The sequence below is a fragment of the Oncorhynchus clarkii genome, chromosome 18 (genome assembly GCF_045791955.1).
Source record: "Oncorhynchus clarkii lewisi isolate Uvic-CL-2024 chromosome 18, UVic_Ocla_1.0, whole genome shotgun sequence".
NCBI classification, from domain to species: domain Eukaryota; kingdom Metazoa; phylum Chordata; class Actinopteri; order Salmoniformes; family Salmonidae; genus Oncorhynchus; species Oncorhynchus clarkii.
In genome coordinates this window covers 14,874,949-14,894,282 of record NC_092164.1, presented here as the reverse complement: position 1 = coordinate 14,894,282, position 19,334 = coordinate 14,874,949, and the positions used below count along the sequence as shown (strand labels likewise).

General features: G+C 41.0%; 1 protein-coding gene across 6 annotated transcripts in view; it reads left to right on the top strand.

Moving 5' to 3' along the window:
- The window catches only part of LOC139373053 (CD48 antigen-like), an 85,143-nt gene that overhangs the window by 6,719 nt on the left and 59,090 nt on the right, over positions 1–19,334 (top strand). For 5 of the 6 annotated variants that reach the window (XR_011627529.1, XR_011627530.1, XR_011627531.1 and 2 more), the window contains exons 2-4: positions 12,759–13,043; positions 13,209–13,460; positions 13,609–13,677. The exons of the other annotated variant lie outside the window; for it this stretch is intronic. Coding sequence is in view for 2 of the 5 variants with exons in the window: in XM_071113086.1 (XP_070969187.1) it covers positions 12,759–13,043; positions 13,209–13,460; positions 13,609–13,677 (606 nt within the window). In the remaining 3 variants the exon portion in view is untranslated. The remainder of the gene's footprint in view (positions 1–12,758; positions 13,044–13,208; positions 13,461–13,608; positions 13,678–19,334) is intronic. 6 annotated transcript variants of the gene reach the window in all.

Sequence of the window (19,334 nt, the reverse complement as noted above, 5' to 3'; positions counted from 1 at the left end):
CAAAATAAACAATTTCAACAACTAATCAACTTAGGAAATTATAAATAGTTGTAATTCTAAGGAAATAATAGAATTTCAAAGTAATTGGACACTTTGAATAGACTGGTGTTGCTTGGTAATTTTATAATTAAATCCCACCTGTTCCGATAATTTCTAGTGAGGTTGATCAGTCTTCACGAGAAACTTTAGCATTCAGGGCTTTTGACACCATTAAAATGTTTCCTCTCTCCTTTCTTTCCCTGTCCTTCAGAAACCACTTAAATACCTTTCAAAACATTTCCATCCTTCTGTATACCAAGTTTAAAACGGAGTTGAAAAAAGTCCATCCAAAATAAATCCCACACTCCAGTGTCACCACCGTAATCGCATACATTTTGTGTGTGTGTGCTGGTGTGTGTGTTAAACTGTATGTAAAAAATAAACAGAAATGGCCAGGCCTTCCCATGCTTTATTTGGCAGGCACTGCCCTTAGTCACAATGCACACCCATATGGTATTATGTGATTGGTCTCTCACTGTCATAATCATGTACAAATATCCTGGTATTGTTAATAGACCAATTTCCAATCAACACATTTAATAGCTGTTTCACCTTAGATTGTTCCTGTTAACCATTCTAAATGTAATACTTTTTCCTTTCGCAAATGTAGTCAATTTCTCAGCTGAAGAAATCAGTGATATTTGATCCTGGGCATCAAATAAAATGTTGTTTTAGACATGGTCACCTATGTCTCCCGTAATTAACATAAATACTGTATTGGACTTTCATTTTTCCTGGAAGCAAGAATTCTATTCAAGACCCATCAGATAATTCAGTCTTCCATCAAGTGGAATTGATCCCATTTTAGAATAAACAATCCCAGAGCCCATTTCCAGTAATCCTATCAGTTTAACCTGTTGCATTAGTTTAGTAAAATACAAAACTGTTGTTTAACAAATTTAGAACATTCAAAAAGTTGGTGCTGCCTTATCAGCTTGATAGTCAATACTAAATTCATACTACTCATATTACTGGACACTGTACCATGTAATGGACACAGATTATAATGTCTTTCCTGCTCAAATTTACTAGTGTTATCTAACTATAAAACCAAGCAATAGTAAATGTTTCTTCATACCTTTATTTCAAACATCCCATTAGTTGCTTGATTCCAACCACAGCTAATCTTTTTTTTACAACCTCAAGGCTCAATCTCTACTCATCATTTAACCTCGTATTGAAACCTCAGTTTTTCAAATTACTAAAATATCGCATCATTAGAGTGCTATAAAGACACTAATAATATATTACCATTCACATACTGTCACTCATTACGTTTACATCAATCCTCCTTATCAATATGACAATTTATCACTAACCACTGCTTCACACTCATTGAACATTCATTAGTTTAAGATTAACCTGTAATGCGCCAAATGTAGAAAATACATCAGCCAATTCTTTATCAATCCAAACAATAAAAGTCAAAATTCTTACTTTCCAATTGACTAACGTTATTTTTTGTTGCCTCCCCTAGTCTACATCTCATCCCTTTAACTCAGAAAGCTCTCCTCAATCTCGACTAAACTCCACCTTTCTTGTCGCTAAGGTTTATGTTACCAGGGGAGTTTTTATTTAAAATATAGTAAAAACAAACCCAATTCTACTTTTCACAGGGAGGCCACTTTCATTACTATTATCTCCTCCTCCCTTCAGTCAATTCAATAAATCTAATTTGAGTAATGTAACAAAGATTCAAAGGTTTTCTTGAGTCGCATGGTTCTCAAAACCTCCACGTGTTGTCTTTTCGCCAGTAGTACTTTACCATAGCTATAATTCCTTGTGTTCCTGCTCTACCACATAGCATACATATTATATCAACACAGAAACCCCAAATCTTTGGCCTGGGGGGGGCAGTATTTGCACGTTCGGATGAAAAGCGTGCCCAGAGTAAATTGCCTGCTACTCAGTCCCAGTTGCTAATATATGCATATTATTAGTAGATTTGTATAGAAAACACTTGGAAGTTTCTAAAACTGTTTGAATGATGTCTTTGAGTATAACAGAACTCATATGGCATGCGAAAACCTGAGAAAAATCCAACCAGGAAGTGGGAAATCTGAGGTTTGTAGTTTTTCCAAGTGATAGCCTATCCAATATACAGTGTAAATTTGGTCAGATTGCACTTCCTATTGCTTCCACTAGATGTCATCAGTCTTTAGAACGTTGTTACAGGCTTCTATTGTGATAGGGGAGCGAATAAGAGCTGTTTGAACCAGTGGTCTGGCTGAAAGCCTTTAGTTTGGTCACACGTGAGCACGAGCTCCGTTCCCTTTCATTTCTAAAGACAAAGGAATTGTCAGGTTGGAATATTATTAAAGATTTATGATAAAAAAAACACCCTAAAGATTGATTCTATACATCGTTTGACATGTTTCTACAAACTGTAATGGAACTGTTTTGACTTTTCATCTGGACTTAGTGCCCGCACCTTGTGCATTTGGAATAGTGAACTAAACGCGCAAACAAAAAGGAGGTATTTGGACATAAAGATTAACTTTATCGAACAAAACAAACATTTATTGTGGAACTAGGATTCCTGGGAGTGCATTCCGATGAAGATCATCAAAGGTAAGTGAATATTTATAACGCTATTTCTGACTTTAACTGACTCCGCAACATGGCGGGTATCTGTATGGCTTGTTTTGATGGCTGAGCACTGTACTCAGATTATTGCATGGTGTGCTTTCACCACAAAGCTTTTTTGAAATCTGACACAGCGGTTGCATTAAAGAGAAGTTTATCTTTAATTCTATGCATAACACTTGTTTCTTTCATCAACGTTTATGATGAGTATTTCTATAAATTGATATGGCTCTCTGCAAATTCACCGGATGTTTTTTTAGAGGCAAAACATTACTGAACATAACGCGCCAATGTAAACTGAGATTTTTTGATATAAATATGAACTTTATTGAACAAAACATACATGTATTGTGTAACATGAAGTCCTAGGAAGTTTTAACGATAGTTTGAATGTGGCGTGATACAAAGTTAGACTATTCGTAAACATTACTTAGTCATACTCTCGCCCCTACTGCCCATTTGAATATGTTACCTAATATCCACTGTCCTTGATTCTCACAAGGACTATTCAACCCCAAAGTGCTCTAATGAACAGGGTTGAACCAAACTTTCTGAACCATAATTCCTACTATTTTTCCCACATGGTAGTCAAGCACCCAAGCTAATGTGGCTAACTAATTTAGCTAACGCCGCTTCCAGATATAAGCAAGAAAATACATCTTCACCCTCCATTCTACTCAGCTCGCAAAGCTGGTTAGGCTCTTTACTTGTTTGTTAAACACATTGGTCACTAACTGTGCCGCTTGCAACAATTCAAATTACGTTATTTCCCAGATGTTTACTGACGCCAGCAATATTCAATCAGACTTCGAGCATTTGTTAACGCATCAGTTATTTTGCACGCTGGTACATCCAATCTAGTGCTTTGAATGATGATACGGTTAGCGCAATGACGTTAATAGAACGCTAACTTCAATACGCTAGGAAACTGAGCTTCTGATTCTGGTTTTATGTGATTGTTCCAATTCATAATTGCCTTCCTGAATTCTTGATTTGATTTGAATTATCCTGTTAACAGGGTAATGTTGCACAACATGATCTAGTTTGCTCTTTCATATTCGAGCCGAATTGGTAGAATTTACGTGCGCTTCTTTCAGCGACTCCGTGGTTTTAAAATAACTATTTTTCAAGCTTCTAACTATTTTCCTGTGATATTCCTATTTATTCTTTGCTTACTAGTTTAGTTTTATTGTGCTATTCCCTTGTTTAACCACTTTATCTTGTTCTTATATTACTCGCTATAGATCCAGGACTAAAAATCTTTAACGGTCAAGTTCAAGCCCTAAATGATTTTAACCACACCCTATTCTCTCCTATGTATATCCACATTATTTTATTATCTCTGATTATTGTACTCAGACTATTGGGTATTCCCCCTGTTTCTAGGTTTTATAATTGTTCTCTCTTTTTGAGTTTATTCTTACTTCAAATGTTCCAATTTCTATAGACTATATATTCATCCACTTTGCAGTATGCAATTTTCAATGGCCTTACCAGGCAATCGCTGATGTCGCCTTGACATTTATTACTAATAATATAATGTTAATGTATTTTACAATTTATCCTAACTTTAATGTTCATGTATTTTACAATTTATCCTAACTGTTCACATTTATACTATCACATCCTTACACTGGGTATTTAAATACAAATCATATTCACCTCCCCTAGTGCAGGACTGGTTGCGTCCCCTCCGTCAGACCAAGAGAGGCGCAACCTTTTAATCCCACAACAGCAGAGAACTGTCACACATCTTTCACGCTTTCCAAAGTGACTTATTAATTATCGATACACACCCTCTACATGATAAGTTGTCTTATAGGATTTCTCTTACACTTTCCTAAGTGATCTTTCACGCTTTCCTAAGCAACCTGAGTATACTCTAACTTTATTTCAGGGCGGTAACCACAGCTTTTTATCTAACTGTCTGAGCTGACCCCTGTCTTCAATTTAAATGGTGGTATTCACAGATTTTACATTTATTTCAGGGCGGTATTTTGTGGATATGACTAGTAAATATCCGTCTATCCAGTCCCATTATTAAATAAACGTCTATCCAGTCCCATATCGTTCCTTATCAAACACCTGATCATACAGCACTTTCCTGATTCACCTCCACACAGAAAAGGCAATATTACACAGGATGTTTACCCAACTGAGTGGACCTTATCGATTTACATACACGAAAAGCGGTATTACAGGATTTCTATTTAATTTTGTTCGACCATGCAGATAGACATTGGTCACCTCAAACTAGACTGAAAAGAACAGTTCAACAGGGCAGACAGACAACCTGAATGAGACCGATCCCCCACCCCAGCAGAGCGACTGCGTGAGTCAGAAGAATTAAAGAACCCGCTGACAAGGACCAATTGAATCAGACAAATGGGCTGCGTTTGCTCGCAACTCACGCAGGTCTAATCAAATATATCCCGGCCATACGAAATCAGACAACATATTCACAACTTAAACAGACTGAACAACTGGTCAGATGAACCGTCTGAACAAATCAGATGAATCAGATGAATAGCCCCACTCAGCTGAGCCAGTCAAAATAGACGGTGCACACAACTCTCCCTCTCCAATGGTCACACACCAATTACTGTACTTATATTCACGGTTGCAACCCTCAAAAGCTTATACCCCCAATATTTTGCATGCATTTCATAAAACTCATAAGCTCCCAGTATTTCTTTGGTTCGTCAAATTTGGAGAGACCTCCTTGGTGACCTACCTCTGAAAACAGGTTCCTCGAGCGGACCACACAAGAACTATAGGTAAGAACTCAGTTTACTGTCTTAACAAGCGGCCGCTTGTGTTTGTGCAGTCCGTCCAGGAAGCCCATTCACAGCTACAGATTTTCACTGTCTCTGGTCCCTTTTCGCCACTCCTGGCAAGCTCGCCATTTATGTAGTAAAATATTTGGTCAATCATATTTCACAAATACCGGAGCATGTGAGTTCAAATATACTTTTTATTACTTCATAATAAAAGCCGAGCTGGATCATGAAAACAATTGCCTTCCAGTCTTTGCACAGACTTCTTATATATTTGTCCTCCTTACATCATACTCATAGTAACTCCTCTTAATTGCTCATCACCTCTGGCATTTAGCCACCATTATCATATTTTCTTCATATTAGGACATGCAACCTGTAGAGTCACAGAAATAGTTTCATGCATGTAGGACCATAGCAACAAACCCAGGCACACATGTAAGATACCAAATTAAAGCTACACGTGTTGTGAATCCAGCCAACATGTCAGATTTCAAAAAGGCTTTTTTGGCTATTATCTGAGGGTAGCACCTCCGTAAACAAAGAGAGAAAACATTTCAACCCTGCAGGCGCAACACAAAACGCAGAAATACAAATATAAATCATGCTCTACCTTTGACGAGCTTCTTTGTTGGCACTCCAATATGTCCCATAAACATCACAAATGGTCCTTTTGTTCGATTAATTTCGTCGATATATATCCAAAATGTCAATTTATTTGGCGCGTTTGATCCAGAAAAACACCGGTTCCAACTTGCGCAACGTGACTACAAAACATCTCAAAAGTTACCTGTAAACTTGTATTACAAACTACTTTTGTAATACAATTTTAGGTATTTTTTAAAGTAAATAATCAAAATTGAAGACTGGATGATCTGTGTTCAATACAGGAAGAAAACAAACTGACGCTACCTTTCTGGTCACGCGCCTCTAACAAACAGTACACTTGAAGTGACCCTCGTTTTGAACAGGGCTACTTTTTCATTACACAAAGGAATAACCTCCACCAATTTCTAAAGACTGGTGACATCCAGTGGAAGCGGTAGGAACTGCAAAATCTGGATTCCTAATGAAAACCCATTGAAAAGAGAGTGACCTCAAAAACAAAATCTGAATGGTTTTTCCTCTGGGTTTCGCCTGCTACATAAGTTCTGTTATACTCACCGACATGATTCAAACAGTTTTAGAAACTGAGTTTTTTTTCAGAGTGTTTTCTATCCAAATCTACTAATAATATGCATATCTTATCTTCTGGGGATGAGTAGCAGGCAGTTGAATTTGGGCATGCATTTAATCCGGACGTGAAAATACTGCCTTCTGTCACCAAGAAGTTAAGAACAAATTCTTATTTTACAATGATGGCCTACTCTGGCCAAATCCTCCCCTAACTCGGACGACGCTGGGCCAATTGTGCACCGCCCGATCACCGCCGGTTGTGATACAGCCCGGGATCAAACCAAGGTCTGTAGTGACGCCTCTAGCACTGAGATGCAGTGCCTTAGACCGCAGCGCCACTCGGGAGGCCAAACGATTTGCGATGGCCGGGAATAACTGTTCGTCGGGAGCTTCATGAAGAGGAATAATGGTCTGGGGCTTTTTCAACGTTCGGGCTAGGACCCTTAGTTCCAGTAAAGGGAATCTTTACGCGACTGCATACAATCATATTATAGACGTTTCTGTGCTTCCAACTTTGTGGTAACAGTTTGGGGGAAGCCCTTTCCTGTTTCAGCATGACAATTCCCTCGTGCACAAAGCGAGGTCCATACAGAAATGGTTTGTTGAGATCGGAGTGGAAGAACTTGACTAGCCTGCACAGAGCCCTGACCATCAAACACCTTTGGGATGAATTGGAACGCCGACTACGAGCCAGGCCTAATCGCTCAACGTCAGTGCCCGCCCTCCCTAATGCTTTTGTGGCTGAATGGAAGCAAGTCCCCGCTGCAATGTTCCAACATCTAGAGGAAAGCCTTCCCAGAAGAGTGGAGGCTGTTATAGCAGCAAAGGGGGGGACCAACTCCTTATTGATGCCCGTGATTTTGGAATGAGATGTTCGACGAGCAGGTATCCACATACTTTTGGTCATGTAGTGTTACTGCCCTGTGCTTCTCTCCCACGCGTAAGTTACAGCCTACTCTATTTAATTGAGACCACACGCACACTTGATTGTGCAGGTACGGCTACTGAACTGGAGGCAGGAAGAATGATGACAACGACACTTGCTACGTTATGCATAGGCCTATAGGACATAGCCTGCCTTTTAGGAGGACGATTTGCAGGCAGAGACAAATAACTGGGTAATCAAGACTTATTAAAAAGGCGTAACGCTCGCTCACCATAGGTTAGGCTACTGTGTGTGTTGTGCCTTTTCCTTTTCAATTATTAAATGTTTTGATTCCACTTTGACTTATGTTGGACCCTCCACTTCTTTCCAATATCAATATTTATTTACAGACACTGTAGTAAACTACAGTATAATCATGCACTGGGAAATGTCATTCCTCAATTGGAGGTGTAAAACACAAAACGGGACATATTTGCTTTTGTTATGGTCTTGTGAAGGCTGGCTGAATTCTGACAAAGTGTGTGTTCTTTCATCTCAGCAGGCCTACAGATTCTCCCTGCTTTTGTTTGCTTTAGATGTTGATATTGGAGACTTATCTGAAGAAACTGCATTTATAGCGGATAAGAAATGTATTGCCATTAATTGGAAAGTTGGTTACGTATCACTAGCTTTGATCTAGTACCAGATTAAGGGTATACTGGGCAACTCTTTCTAAGACAGAGCGGGATGCAGTTGAATCATTGTCCAAAAATGAACAGATTGTGGTTAAAAAAGCAGACAAAGACGGTGCTACAGTAGTGTGGAGTAAAGACAAATGTGACAGAAGCCTACCGTCAATTAGACAATGATGAATTCTACCAAATCTCTTACCTTCAACCCTGCAGAGGACCTAAAAACTGCATTGAAAGGGATCCTAACAGAAGCTAAGGAGAATGGCTACATTTCAGACAATGAGTTCACATGTCTTTTCAATGGCAGTCTGAGTATGGCTTCTTTTTATCTTCTTCCAAAAGTCCACAAACATCTTGAAAACACCCCAGGCAGACCAGTCATTAGTGGTAATGTAAGTCTGACAGAACCCATCTCTAAGTCCATTGATTACTTTATTAAGCCTTTTCTGACGTCACTCCCAGCCCATCTTTAAGATACCACAGATGTGTTGAACAATATAGGTACAGCTTCCTATTTAGTCACCATGGATGTGGAGTCTCTATACACCACCATTGAGCATGAACAAGGTTTGGCAGCTTGGTAGAGGAATTCTAAATTCCTATATGTTTTGTAGCCAAAACCAAATTCACACTCTTATCTATTTCATAATAAGTTGTAAGTTTATCACTTTGCAGGAAATAGCAAGAGACCAGTCTTAAAAACAAGTTCAGCTTTTATTATTGATGAGTACTGACCCAAAATACAAAGAACATTACATTTTAAAGAGAGAACATAAAATGACATCATCAGTTTCTCACACCCTCTCCGATCCACACAATAGCGCAGTGTCTTCAGGTCTGGAGATCTTCTTCTACTCCCCTCATAAAACAAACATTCCAATCTGTCTAAAAGACATTTTCTCCTCCACTAATGGAACATCAAAGATCATTCTTATCTGTCCGAAAAGATATACCATCCCTCTCCCTTAAACCCGCAAGGTACAGACAATTCATTTGTTTTACCTACATTTTCGGTCCTAGTTTAACCAAAAATCCATACATTTCATACCATAACATAATAGTATTAAAATAAATGGTTCTAATAAAAATGTATACATAATTAATCATTTCAACTATAATTTCCTCCAACACAGCTATGCACCATTTCTCTAGTACCTGACCTGAGACTGAGATGCCTCCTACAGAATTCATTGTCTCACTGACTGAATGGATTCTTAAATCATAACATCTTTATCTTTCAGGACCGTATTAAACAGGTCAAAGGGTGTGCCATGGGAGCTACAGCCCTTCCTATGCTGGTTTGTACTTGGGTAAATGACTTCATTTTGGATCCTTCTAATAACCATTTCTTTGACCGGATTATATGGTGGGGATGCTATATTGATGATGTTGGCCTGTTTTGGTCCGGCTCAGAAGATGAACTTATTTCCTTCCATCAATACCTTAACAACATTAACCCTAACATTAAACTGTGGCGGCAGGGTAGCCTAGTGGTTAGAGCATTGGACTAGTAACCGAAAGGTTGCAAGTTCAAATCCCCAAGCTGACAAGGTACAAAATCTGTCGTTCTGCCCCTGAACAGGCAGTTAACCCACTGTTTCTAGGCCGTCATTGAAAATAAGAATTTGTTCTTAACTGACTTGCCTAGTAAAATAAAGGTTAAAATTTTAAAAAACTAACTATGGAGTACAGCAAGGATAACATTCATTTTTTCATTAGTAAAGGTTGTTTGCACACATCAATCTTTAGGAAGCCTACAGATGGGAATACCATTCTGAGGGCAGACAGCTTTCACCCCAAAAGAAAACATTCCATATGGCCAATTCCAAAGAGTCCGCAGAATTTGCGATTAGGAAACAGACTCTGGTGCCATGACCAGAGTGTCAAATCTGCTGAATTGGAGAATCGCTTCTTGAATCGGGGCTACAGCGTTCAGGTCCTGAAAGATGCCGGTATCAGGGCTGGATTACTTGACAGAGAGAACTTGTTGAGAAGGGGAGAGCCTCGTGATACATCGGAGAGAGTGTATGTTGTTACAAATACAGCACTGAAGCAGAGAGCATTAAAATAATCAGTCAAAATAATTGGGGAATCATCCAAAGTGATACGCTACTACGCCAAGTCTTTCCTGAGCCACCAGTCATAAGCTTTAAGAGATGTCCTACCCTAAATGACAAATTAGTCCACAGTTATCTTCCGGGTGACTCTCAAAAAACTTGGCTTGACCACAAACCCAAGGGCTCTTTTAAATGTAACCATTGCAGTAATATTGCACAAAAGGAAGTATTTTGTTGACACAGCTTCCTAAATGGAGTATTACGTTAAGCATTTCATTAACTGCAAAACCACTCATGTCATCTATAGATTGGAATGTCCACAGTGCAAGGTGTTCTACATTGGACGGACAAAGAGACGCCTTCAAGACCGCTTAGCGGAACACAAGTACGCCATACGTTAATGGCAAGGCACTACAAGTCCTTACACCATGGCAACCCTGCCTCCCTACAAACTATGGTATTGATCATATTCCGGCCTCTATTAGAAAAGGGGACCGTCTTAAACAGTTAAACCAAAGGGACAGTTTTTGGATTTACAAACTACAGGCCACTAAATACCCTGGTTTAAATGAAGATATGGATTTCTCACCCTTCCTGTGGTGTCGTGATAGGTCCATTTGCTGTCCTCTAGTGGACATTTTGCTCAATTGCCCTCAGCTATGGTTAGACTGTTGTTGTTCATGTTTTGCTGTGTTCTAGTGTACTATGGAATATATAGCTTTCTTATTCTTGACACTTCTCCCAGTCATATTTAAGGTTAGAACTACCTTTTAGTGTTCGGATACTTCTAGTTTGGAGTTGTATTTTTATGATAACATAGCTACAGTATTTCACCTTTTAATGTGTATAGTATTGCTTACTAGGTGTGTCCAATCAATTGTGTAACCACTCCCTTTTCCAATTAGGGCTAATTGAAAAGCTGTTAAAAAGAGGACATTGTATTCCTTTTTTTATACTCCCTGACAAAGGCCATGCAGCTGAAAAGCGGCGGTTATGCCATACTAATAAAGGCATTTTAATCAATTATATGAAGAGTGCCTTGGTCCTCCTTTCTTTTTGAGGTTTTTAGAGATGTTCATAAATAAGACCCTTTGCTATGAGACTCGAAATTGAGCTCAGATGCATCTTGTTTCCATTGATCATCTTTGAGATGTTTCTACAACTTGATTGGAGTCCACCTGTGGTAAATTCAATTGATTGGACACATTAAAGGTCGGAACTTGTGTTTGGAGGTAGTTGAGTTATTGACTAGACTGGTGGGGGTTGTTCATTTGTTAGGCTATTGGTTAAAGGTGCAACATAATATTTATTATTGAATTACCTTTGATCAAGTTTAGTCTCATGAATCACTTAAACATGTTTAATAATGATTTCTTACCTAGCTTGATGATTGTGGCCATTTGTGCTAACTTTTTGTTCTAAATAGAGATGGTATACTGGATTGTTTAAAAATGCAGGAAGTTCATCATAACTTATTTCCAGACGTCCCTCTGTGTTTTTACCCACCTGCTTCTAAAAGCAAAGTGGTTCCCCTGGAAATAAGTTATGATGAACTTCCTAGGGTGGTGAAAGTGCACGCAATCTTAATGCTCCTTTCCAATGAATATCCAGGGTCTTATTCTGGTGACGTGATTATTGATACTTGACTGCCGTAATAATGTCATCATGTAGACTAGCCTACCAGCACAGGCTACCCGCACTATATCTGAGAGCTGTTAGCTAGAACGCAGGTGCCATGACCAGAGTAGGCATTTTGCTATTCAACGCAACAGTTCTTGTGACAAAACTATCGGTAGAGTTGAAAATGCGATGGAAACACATTGAATTTAAGATTTTTATTCCCGGTATATGAAAATGTAAGGGGAAAAGTACATTTTGTGTGATTTGATTAAGATCCCAATTAGCCGACGCCAATGGCAACATTAGAGAAAATACTTTACAACTTACATACATTGAAAAACATTAACATGTAGTGTGTGTGCATTATCAGTTACACACACGTCAGTACATACACACAAGTAGGCCACATGGGGGAGAGGCGCTGTGCTGTGAGGTGTAGATTTATTTGTTGTTTTTAAACCAGGTTTGCTGTTCCTTTGCACTATATAAGATGGGAATTCCATACACTCATGTGCACTACGTCATCACACACAGCCTTTTATCCTGAAAGTCAGTCTGATGGAAACATCTCTCTGGTGGGAAAATGTCCATATTTTTTTATGCAGATTTTAGAATATTTGCATGAAAATCTGTCGCAGATTGGATGGAAACCTAGCAAGTGATATAATAGTGGACAGGGTGTAGACAAAGACTTTAATCTGTGGTGTAGTCTAGATACATTTCTGCTCCAGTGGTGGTGGTGGGGGGGACATACTAGTCAAAGTGGCCAGACTACATAGACCAGATACACCCAGCAAGCAGAATTCTAGATATAAACAGTAAAGGTTGATAATAATGTATCTTTCAATGCCAATAGGGTTAGGACTACATATTTATAGCCTAACCATAATGTGTTACCCTGGATACATTGATACTCTGATACATGTATGAAATGTCTGCTTTCCAGATCTTTATCTTAAAGTGGGAGGTGAGCTCGTGTTGACGCCAGACAAGTCCACAGTGCCTGACTCCATCACAAGCATCCTATGGAAGCATGGGAAGAACAAGGTGGCAGAGTGGGACAAGGATTTTGGTGGTCTGGATATCTATGCTGCCTTCAAAGAGCGTACAACCCTGGACAATACTACTGGAAAGCTGAGAATCAGTGGATTGGAGAAAACAGACAGTGGAGTTTATTCTGTGGAGTTCAACAGCAAACTGCTTAACAAGACATATACATTATCTGTTATCAGTAAGTGTTTCTATGTGCTTGTGTGTGTGCGTGTTTGTGCATACATCTGTGTGTATGTATATGTATGTATGCGAGTGTGTGGTCATATAGAAACAGCAGGTTATGTATTGCAGTGTCTCACAAGCATTTTCCCAAATGATTCCTGTTTCTTTCCTCTATTTACAGAGGCAGTCCCCAAACCCACCATCACTTCTTCCTGTAACCCAGACAAAACCTCCTGCACTCTGACCTGTGAGGGTGACACCACTGATGCTGAACCAGTCACCTACAGCTGGGAAGAGGGAGAGAGGGTGTCCAAGGTCTTAGACAAACAGCTAAGTGTCTCTAAATCAACCAATTGTATCAAGTACACCTGCAAGCTGAGTAATGCTGTTAGTTCGAATGTCAGTGAGCCAGTTGGAGAGGTGTTTGGTCCAGGTGAGTGGACACTCAAGTGTGTTACAGTCTTATGTATTGATATGTTAGTAACACTGCTAGTGTTGTAGGACATTTTGAATGCTGCACTATGTTGAATACCTGATCAACTCATGTCAAAGTATCAATACAAAATGTGTTTTCATTTCAGAGCGTTACCGAATCGGTGCTGTTGTTGCTTTGGTTGTTGTTGCCATTGTAGCGTTTGCTGTCATAATAGGTAAGAGCAGCACATCTATAGTAACAGATCACTGTACATGTACATAGTTGTGAATCACAGATTGACATAACAGCACCAACAACAGTGAGCTATACCCCCTGAAGGGGGTATCTGTTCTACCTGTTATTACAGGACTGTTCAGGCTACTGTTACAGTCAAGACAAGGGGTTAGATGCACCACCTGCTGTAGGGAACAGTCTTCATAATGTGTCACAGGGAGGCACCAATTTGGACCCCGCACAGTATGGATTAGTCTAACCTGAATGAATCAGCAAAAAGGATGTTAATTACTTTGTGTTAACCTAAAAATATGTTCATCGTACTGTTAGGTTCTAATTCTCAGAGTACAAACCTGACGGACACTATGAAAGCTTAAACCAAGTTCATTCATCCCAGAGGGCCAATACAGCTGCATTAGACAACAACATGTTCACACTGATATTTAACCCTTCCTCCTATGCTGAGTCTCCTCCTACACATCTGAACACCCAATGCATCTCTGTTGCTAGACAGAACCTTAGTGATATCTGTTCTTCCTCACTTCATCTGACCTGACCTCTGCCCCAAAGTGCTCACTCCTCCCCAACGTACGACTGTCATGGTGACTGGTACCAGACTGTGTCTCTTCTCCTCCCATAGGATCCCTGATGACTAACAATAACATAGCCTGACATAATGTAAATGTTACCCTATCTCCCTCAGTGACATGAATAAGAATATTTCATATTCTCAGAACCCAACAGTACAGTGGATATTGCATAGATGTGAAATCGCTGGCTAGGTTATTTTACCTTTGTTATAAATCAAATCAAATCAAATTTTATTTGTCACATACACATGGTTAGCAGATGTTAATGCGAGTGTAGCGAAATGCTTGTGCTTCTAGTTCCGACAATGCAGTAATAACCAACAAGTAATCTAGCTAACATTTCCAAAACTACTACCTTATACACACAAGTGTAAGGGGATAAAGAATATGTACATAAAGATATATGAGTGAGTGATGGTACAGAGCGGCATAGGCAAGATACAGTAGATGGTATTGAGTGCAGTATATACATTTGAGATGAGTATGTAAACAAAGTGGCATAGTTAAAGTGGATAGTGATACATGTATTACATAAAGATGCAGTAGATGATATAGAGTACAGTATATACGTATACATATGAGATGAATAATGTTAGTGGTGGCTGTTTAACAATCTGATGGCCTTGAGATAGAAGCTGTTTTTCCAGTCTCTCGGTCCCAGCTTTGATGCACCTGTACTGACCTCGCCTTCTGGATGATAGCGGGGTGAACAGGCAGTGGCTCGGGTGGTTGTTGTCCTTGATGATCTTTATGGCCTTCCTGTGACATCGGGTGGTGTAGGTGTCCTGGAGGGCAGGTAGTTTGCCCCCGGTGATGCGTTGTGCAGACCTCACTACCCTCTGGAGAGCCTTACGGTTGTGGGCGGAGCAGTTGCCGTACCAGGCGGTGATATAGCCCGACAGGATGCTCTCGATTGTGCATCTGTAGAAGTTTGTGAGTGCTTTTGGTGACAAGCCGAATTTCTTCAGCCTCCTGAGGTTGAAGAGGCGCTGCTGCGCCTTCTTCACGATGCTGTCTGTGTGGGTGGACCAATTCAGTTTGTCTGTGATGTGTACGCCGAGGAACTTAAAACTTACTACCCTCTCCACTACTGTTCCATCAATGTGGATAGGGGGGTGTTCCCTCTGCTGTTTCCTGAAGTCCACAATCATCTCCTTAGTTTTGTTGACATTGAGTGTGAGGTTATTTTCCTGACACCACACTCCGAGGGCCCTCACCTCCTCCCTGTAGGCTGTCTCGTCGTTGTTGGTAATCAAGCCTACCACTGTTGTGTCGTCCGCAAACTTGATGATTGAGCTGGAGGCGTGCGTGGCCACGCAGTTGTGGGTGAACAGGGAGTACAGGAGAGGGCACAGAACGCACCCTTGTGGGGCCCCAGTGTTGAGGATCAGCGGGGTGGAAATGTTGTTGCCTACCCTCACCACCTGGGGGCGGCCCGTCAGGAAGTCCAGTACCCAGTTGCACAGGGCGGGGTCCGAGACCCAGGGTCTCGAGCTTGATGACGAGCTTGGAGTGCACTATGGTGTTAAATGCCGAGCTGTAGTCGATGAACAGCATTCTCACATAGGTATTCCTCTTGTCCAGATGGGTTAGGGCAGTGTGCAGTGTGGTTGAGATTGCATCGTCTGTGGACCTATTTGGGCGGTAAGCAAATTGGAGTGGGTCTAGGGTATCAGGTATGTGGAGGTGATCAGGAGGTGATATGGTCTTTGACTAGTCTCTCAAAGCACTTCATGATGACGGAAGTGAGTGCTACGGGGCGGTAGTCGTTTAGCTCAATTACCTTAGCTTTCTTGGGAACAGGAACAATGGTGGCCCTCTTGAAGCATGTGGGAACAACAGACTGGGATAGGGATTGATTGAATATGTCCGTAAACACACCAGCCAGCTGGTCTGCGCATGCTCTGAGAGCGCGGCTGGGGATGCCGTCTGGGCCTGCAGCCTTGCGAGGGTTGACACGTTTAAATGTTTTCCTCACGTCGGCTGCAGTGAAGGAGAGTCTGCATGTTTTAGTTGCGGGCCGTGTCAGTGGCACTGTATTGTCCTCAAAGCGGGCAAAAAAGTTATTTAGTCTGCCTGGGAGCAAGACATCCTGGTCCGTGACTGGGCTGGTTTTCTTTTTGTAATCCGTGATTGCCTGTAGACCCTGCCACATACCTCTTGTGTCTGAGCCGTTGAATTGAGATTCTACTTTGTCTCTATACTGACGCTTAGCTTGTTTGATTGAGGGAATAGTTACACTGTTTGTATTTGGTCATGTTTCCGGTCACCTTGCCCTGATTAAAAGCAGTGGTTCGGGCATTCAGTTTCACGCGAATGCTGCCATCAATCCACGGTTTCTGGTTTGGGAATGTTTTAATCGTTGCTATGGGAACGACATCTTCAACGCACGTTCTAATGAACTCGCTCACCGAATCAGCGTATTCGTCAATGTTGTTGTCTGACGCAATACGAAACATATCCCAGTCCACGTGATGGAAGCAGTCTTGGAGTGTGGAATCAGATTGGTCGGACCAGCGTTGAACAGACCTCAGCGCGGGAGCTTCTTGTTTTAGTTTCTGTCTGTAGGCAGGGATCAACAAAATGGAGTCGTGGTCAGCTTTTCCGAAAGGAGGGCGGGGCAGGGCCTTATATGCGTCGCGGAAGTTAGAATAGCTGTGATCCAAGGGTTTTCCACCCCTGGTTGCGCAATCGATATGCTGATAAAATTTAGGGAGTCTTGTTTTCAGATTAGCCTTGTTAAAATCCCCAGCTACAATGAATGCAGCCTCCGGATAAATGGATTCCAGTTTGCAAAGAGTCAAATAAAGTTTGTTCAGAGCCATCGATGTGTCTGCTTGGGGGGGAATATATACGGCTGTGATTATAATCAAAGAGAATTCCCTTGGTAGATAATGCGGTCTACATTTGATTGTGAGGAATTCTATATCAGGTGAACAGAAGGACTTGAGTACCTGTATGTTGTTATGATCACACCACGCCACGTTAACCATGAAGCATACGTCCCCGCCCCTCTTCTTACCAGAAAGATGTTTGTTTCTGTCGGCGCGATGTGTGGAGAAACCAGCTGGCTGCACCGATTCCGATAGCGTCTCTCCGGTGAGCCATGTTTCCGTGAAGCAAAGAACGTTACAGTCTCTGAAGTCCCTCTGGAATGCTACCCTTCCTCGGATTTCATCAACCTTGTTGTCAAGAGACTGGACATTGGCGAGAAGAATGCTAGGGAGTGGTGCGTGATGTGCCTGTCTCCGGAGTCTGACCAGAAGACCGCTCCGTTTCCCCCTTTTACGAAGTCGTTTTTTTGGGTCGCCGTCTGGGATCCATTCCGTTGTCCTGGGTGAAAGGCAGAACACAGGATCCGCTTCGCGAAAGTCATATTCTTGGTCGTACTGATGGTGAGTTGACGCTGCTCTTATGTTCAGTAGTTCTTCTCGACTGTATGTAATGAAACCTAAGATGACCTGGGGAACCAATGTAAGAAATAACACGTAAAAAAACAAAAAACTGAATAGTTTCCTAGGAACGCGAAGCGAGGCGGCCATCTCTGTCGGCGCCGGAAGTATACGGCGCCGACAGAGATCCTGAGGTCCTCAACAGGCAAGTTTTACTTTCACAGAAAGCTCCTGTCTGCTATGAAGGCTGAATACATAGCCACAGTCAACATACTACAAAACTGTTTGTTACTAACAAACTAGAAAAATTACTACAAATAAATGGCTCACAGTGCCTCAATGAAGATGATGTGGGCCATGGAACCACGGATAGCCATTCATTTCCAATGGAAGAGAAGCAACGTGTGCAAGGGACAGTTGGTAGCATGGACGAGGGTAGTGAACAGGGCGGGATCAAAGTTGGGAAAGCTGAACTTTATGCAAATACTTCCCGCCATCGCGGTGTGCTTGAAGTACATCACAACACACACAAGTCAATAAAAATATAATGTTAGGAAACGGCTAAGATTAAGCCATGGGTACAATCTTAATTGTTTACTCTTCGCATCCTCTCTCCTCACTTCCTTCTCAAAACCCATTGGAGGAGAAGGTCAGAGGGGAGGGACCTCTGGCTTTCTCATCCAATGGGTTTTGAGAAGTAGGAAAGAGGATGCAAGGAGTATGCCATTGATATTCTCCCCTAGTCGCACAAGTATGCTACATTTTCGATACCATATCGACCATCCACTATAACTGTAATATGTGACTGTGCATAAGGCCTATCTGCAAGTCCATAAAAGGATTGTTCATTTCAGCTGTGTTTGGCTTTACCATAAGAAGTAGGGAGTTTCCAGGGTTGGTTAGGTTACATGTAATCAGTCACCCTGGGGGTTTCCACAAGGGTAGCTCAAGAACGATCATTTAAAGTAGGTAAAAAAGTAGACAAATCATTCCAATCCTGATTAAAATGCAACGACTGTTTAGAGTATTGGATGGCATGGCTCTGAGAGCAACTGCCAGCATGTTGCCTTTTCTTTCACTTTTAGAAACCAGAGAACACAGAGTACCAGTTCGTTTTGCCGTCAAGCAGTTTAGGCCAGTCACCGATTGCTTTGAATCTGTTGTAATCTGATAGCCAGGGAATTGGGAGGTGGTGGAGTCCTCCTATTTGGTGACCATTCAAAACCAAAAGCTATTTTATAGCTATTAAAATATAGGCTGTGATAGCTGTTGCCTAATTGCTATCTTCATTCATTCGGCCCAGGAGGTTAGTGCCATTTTGGTTTCATGTGTTGTCATAAAAATAAACACAACTGAATGACTTCCCGAAAAAAATACATGTCCTGTTTTTTTTAAATGTTTTATTAAGCTAGGCTACTTAGGGTTTTTAGTCCTCTGCAGTCGTTCATGTTCTCTTCTCCTGTGTCGTTGAAGATGACTCAATCAGGGCCCTCAGGTTGAAATATCAGAACGAACTCTGAACCAGCTATATTAATTTGGGGACAGGTCGAAACACGTGAAACATTCATGGATATTTAGCTACCAATTTGTCCTGGGATATAAACATTGGGTTGTTATGTTGCTTGAAATGCCCAATATCATTTTTCTGGATCTTTGTAGAATTTTGCCCCATTTTG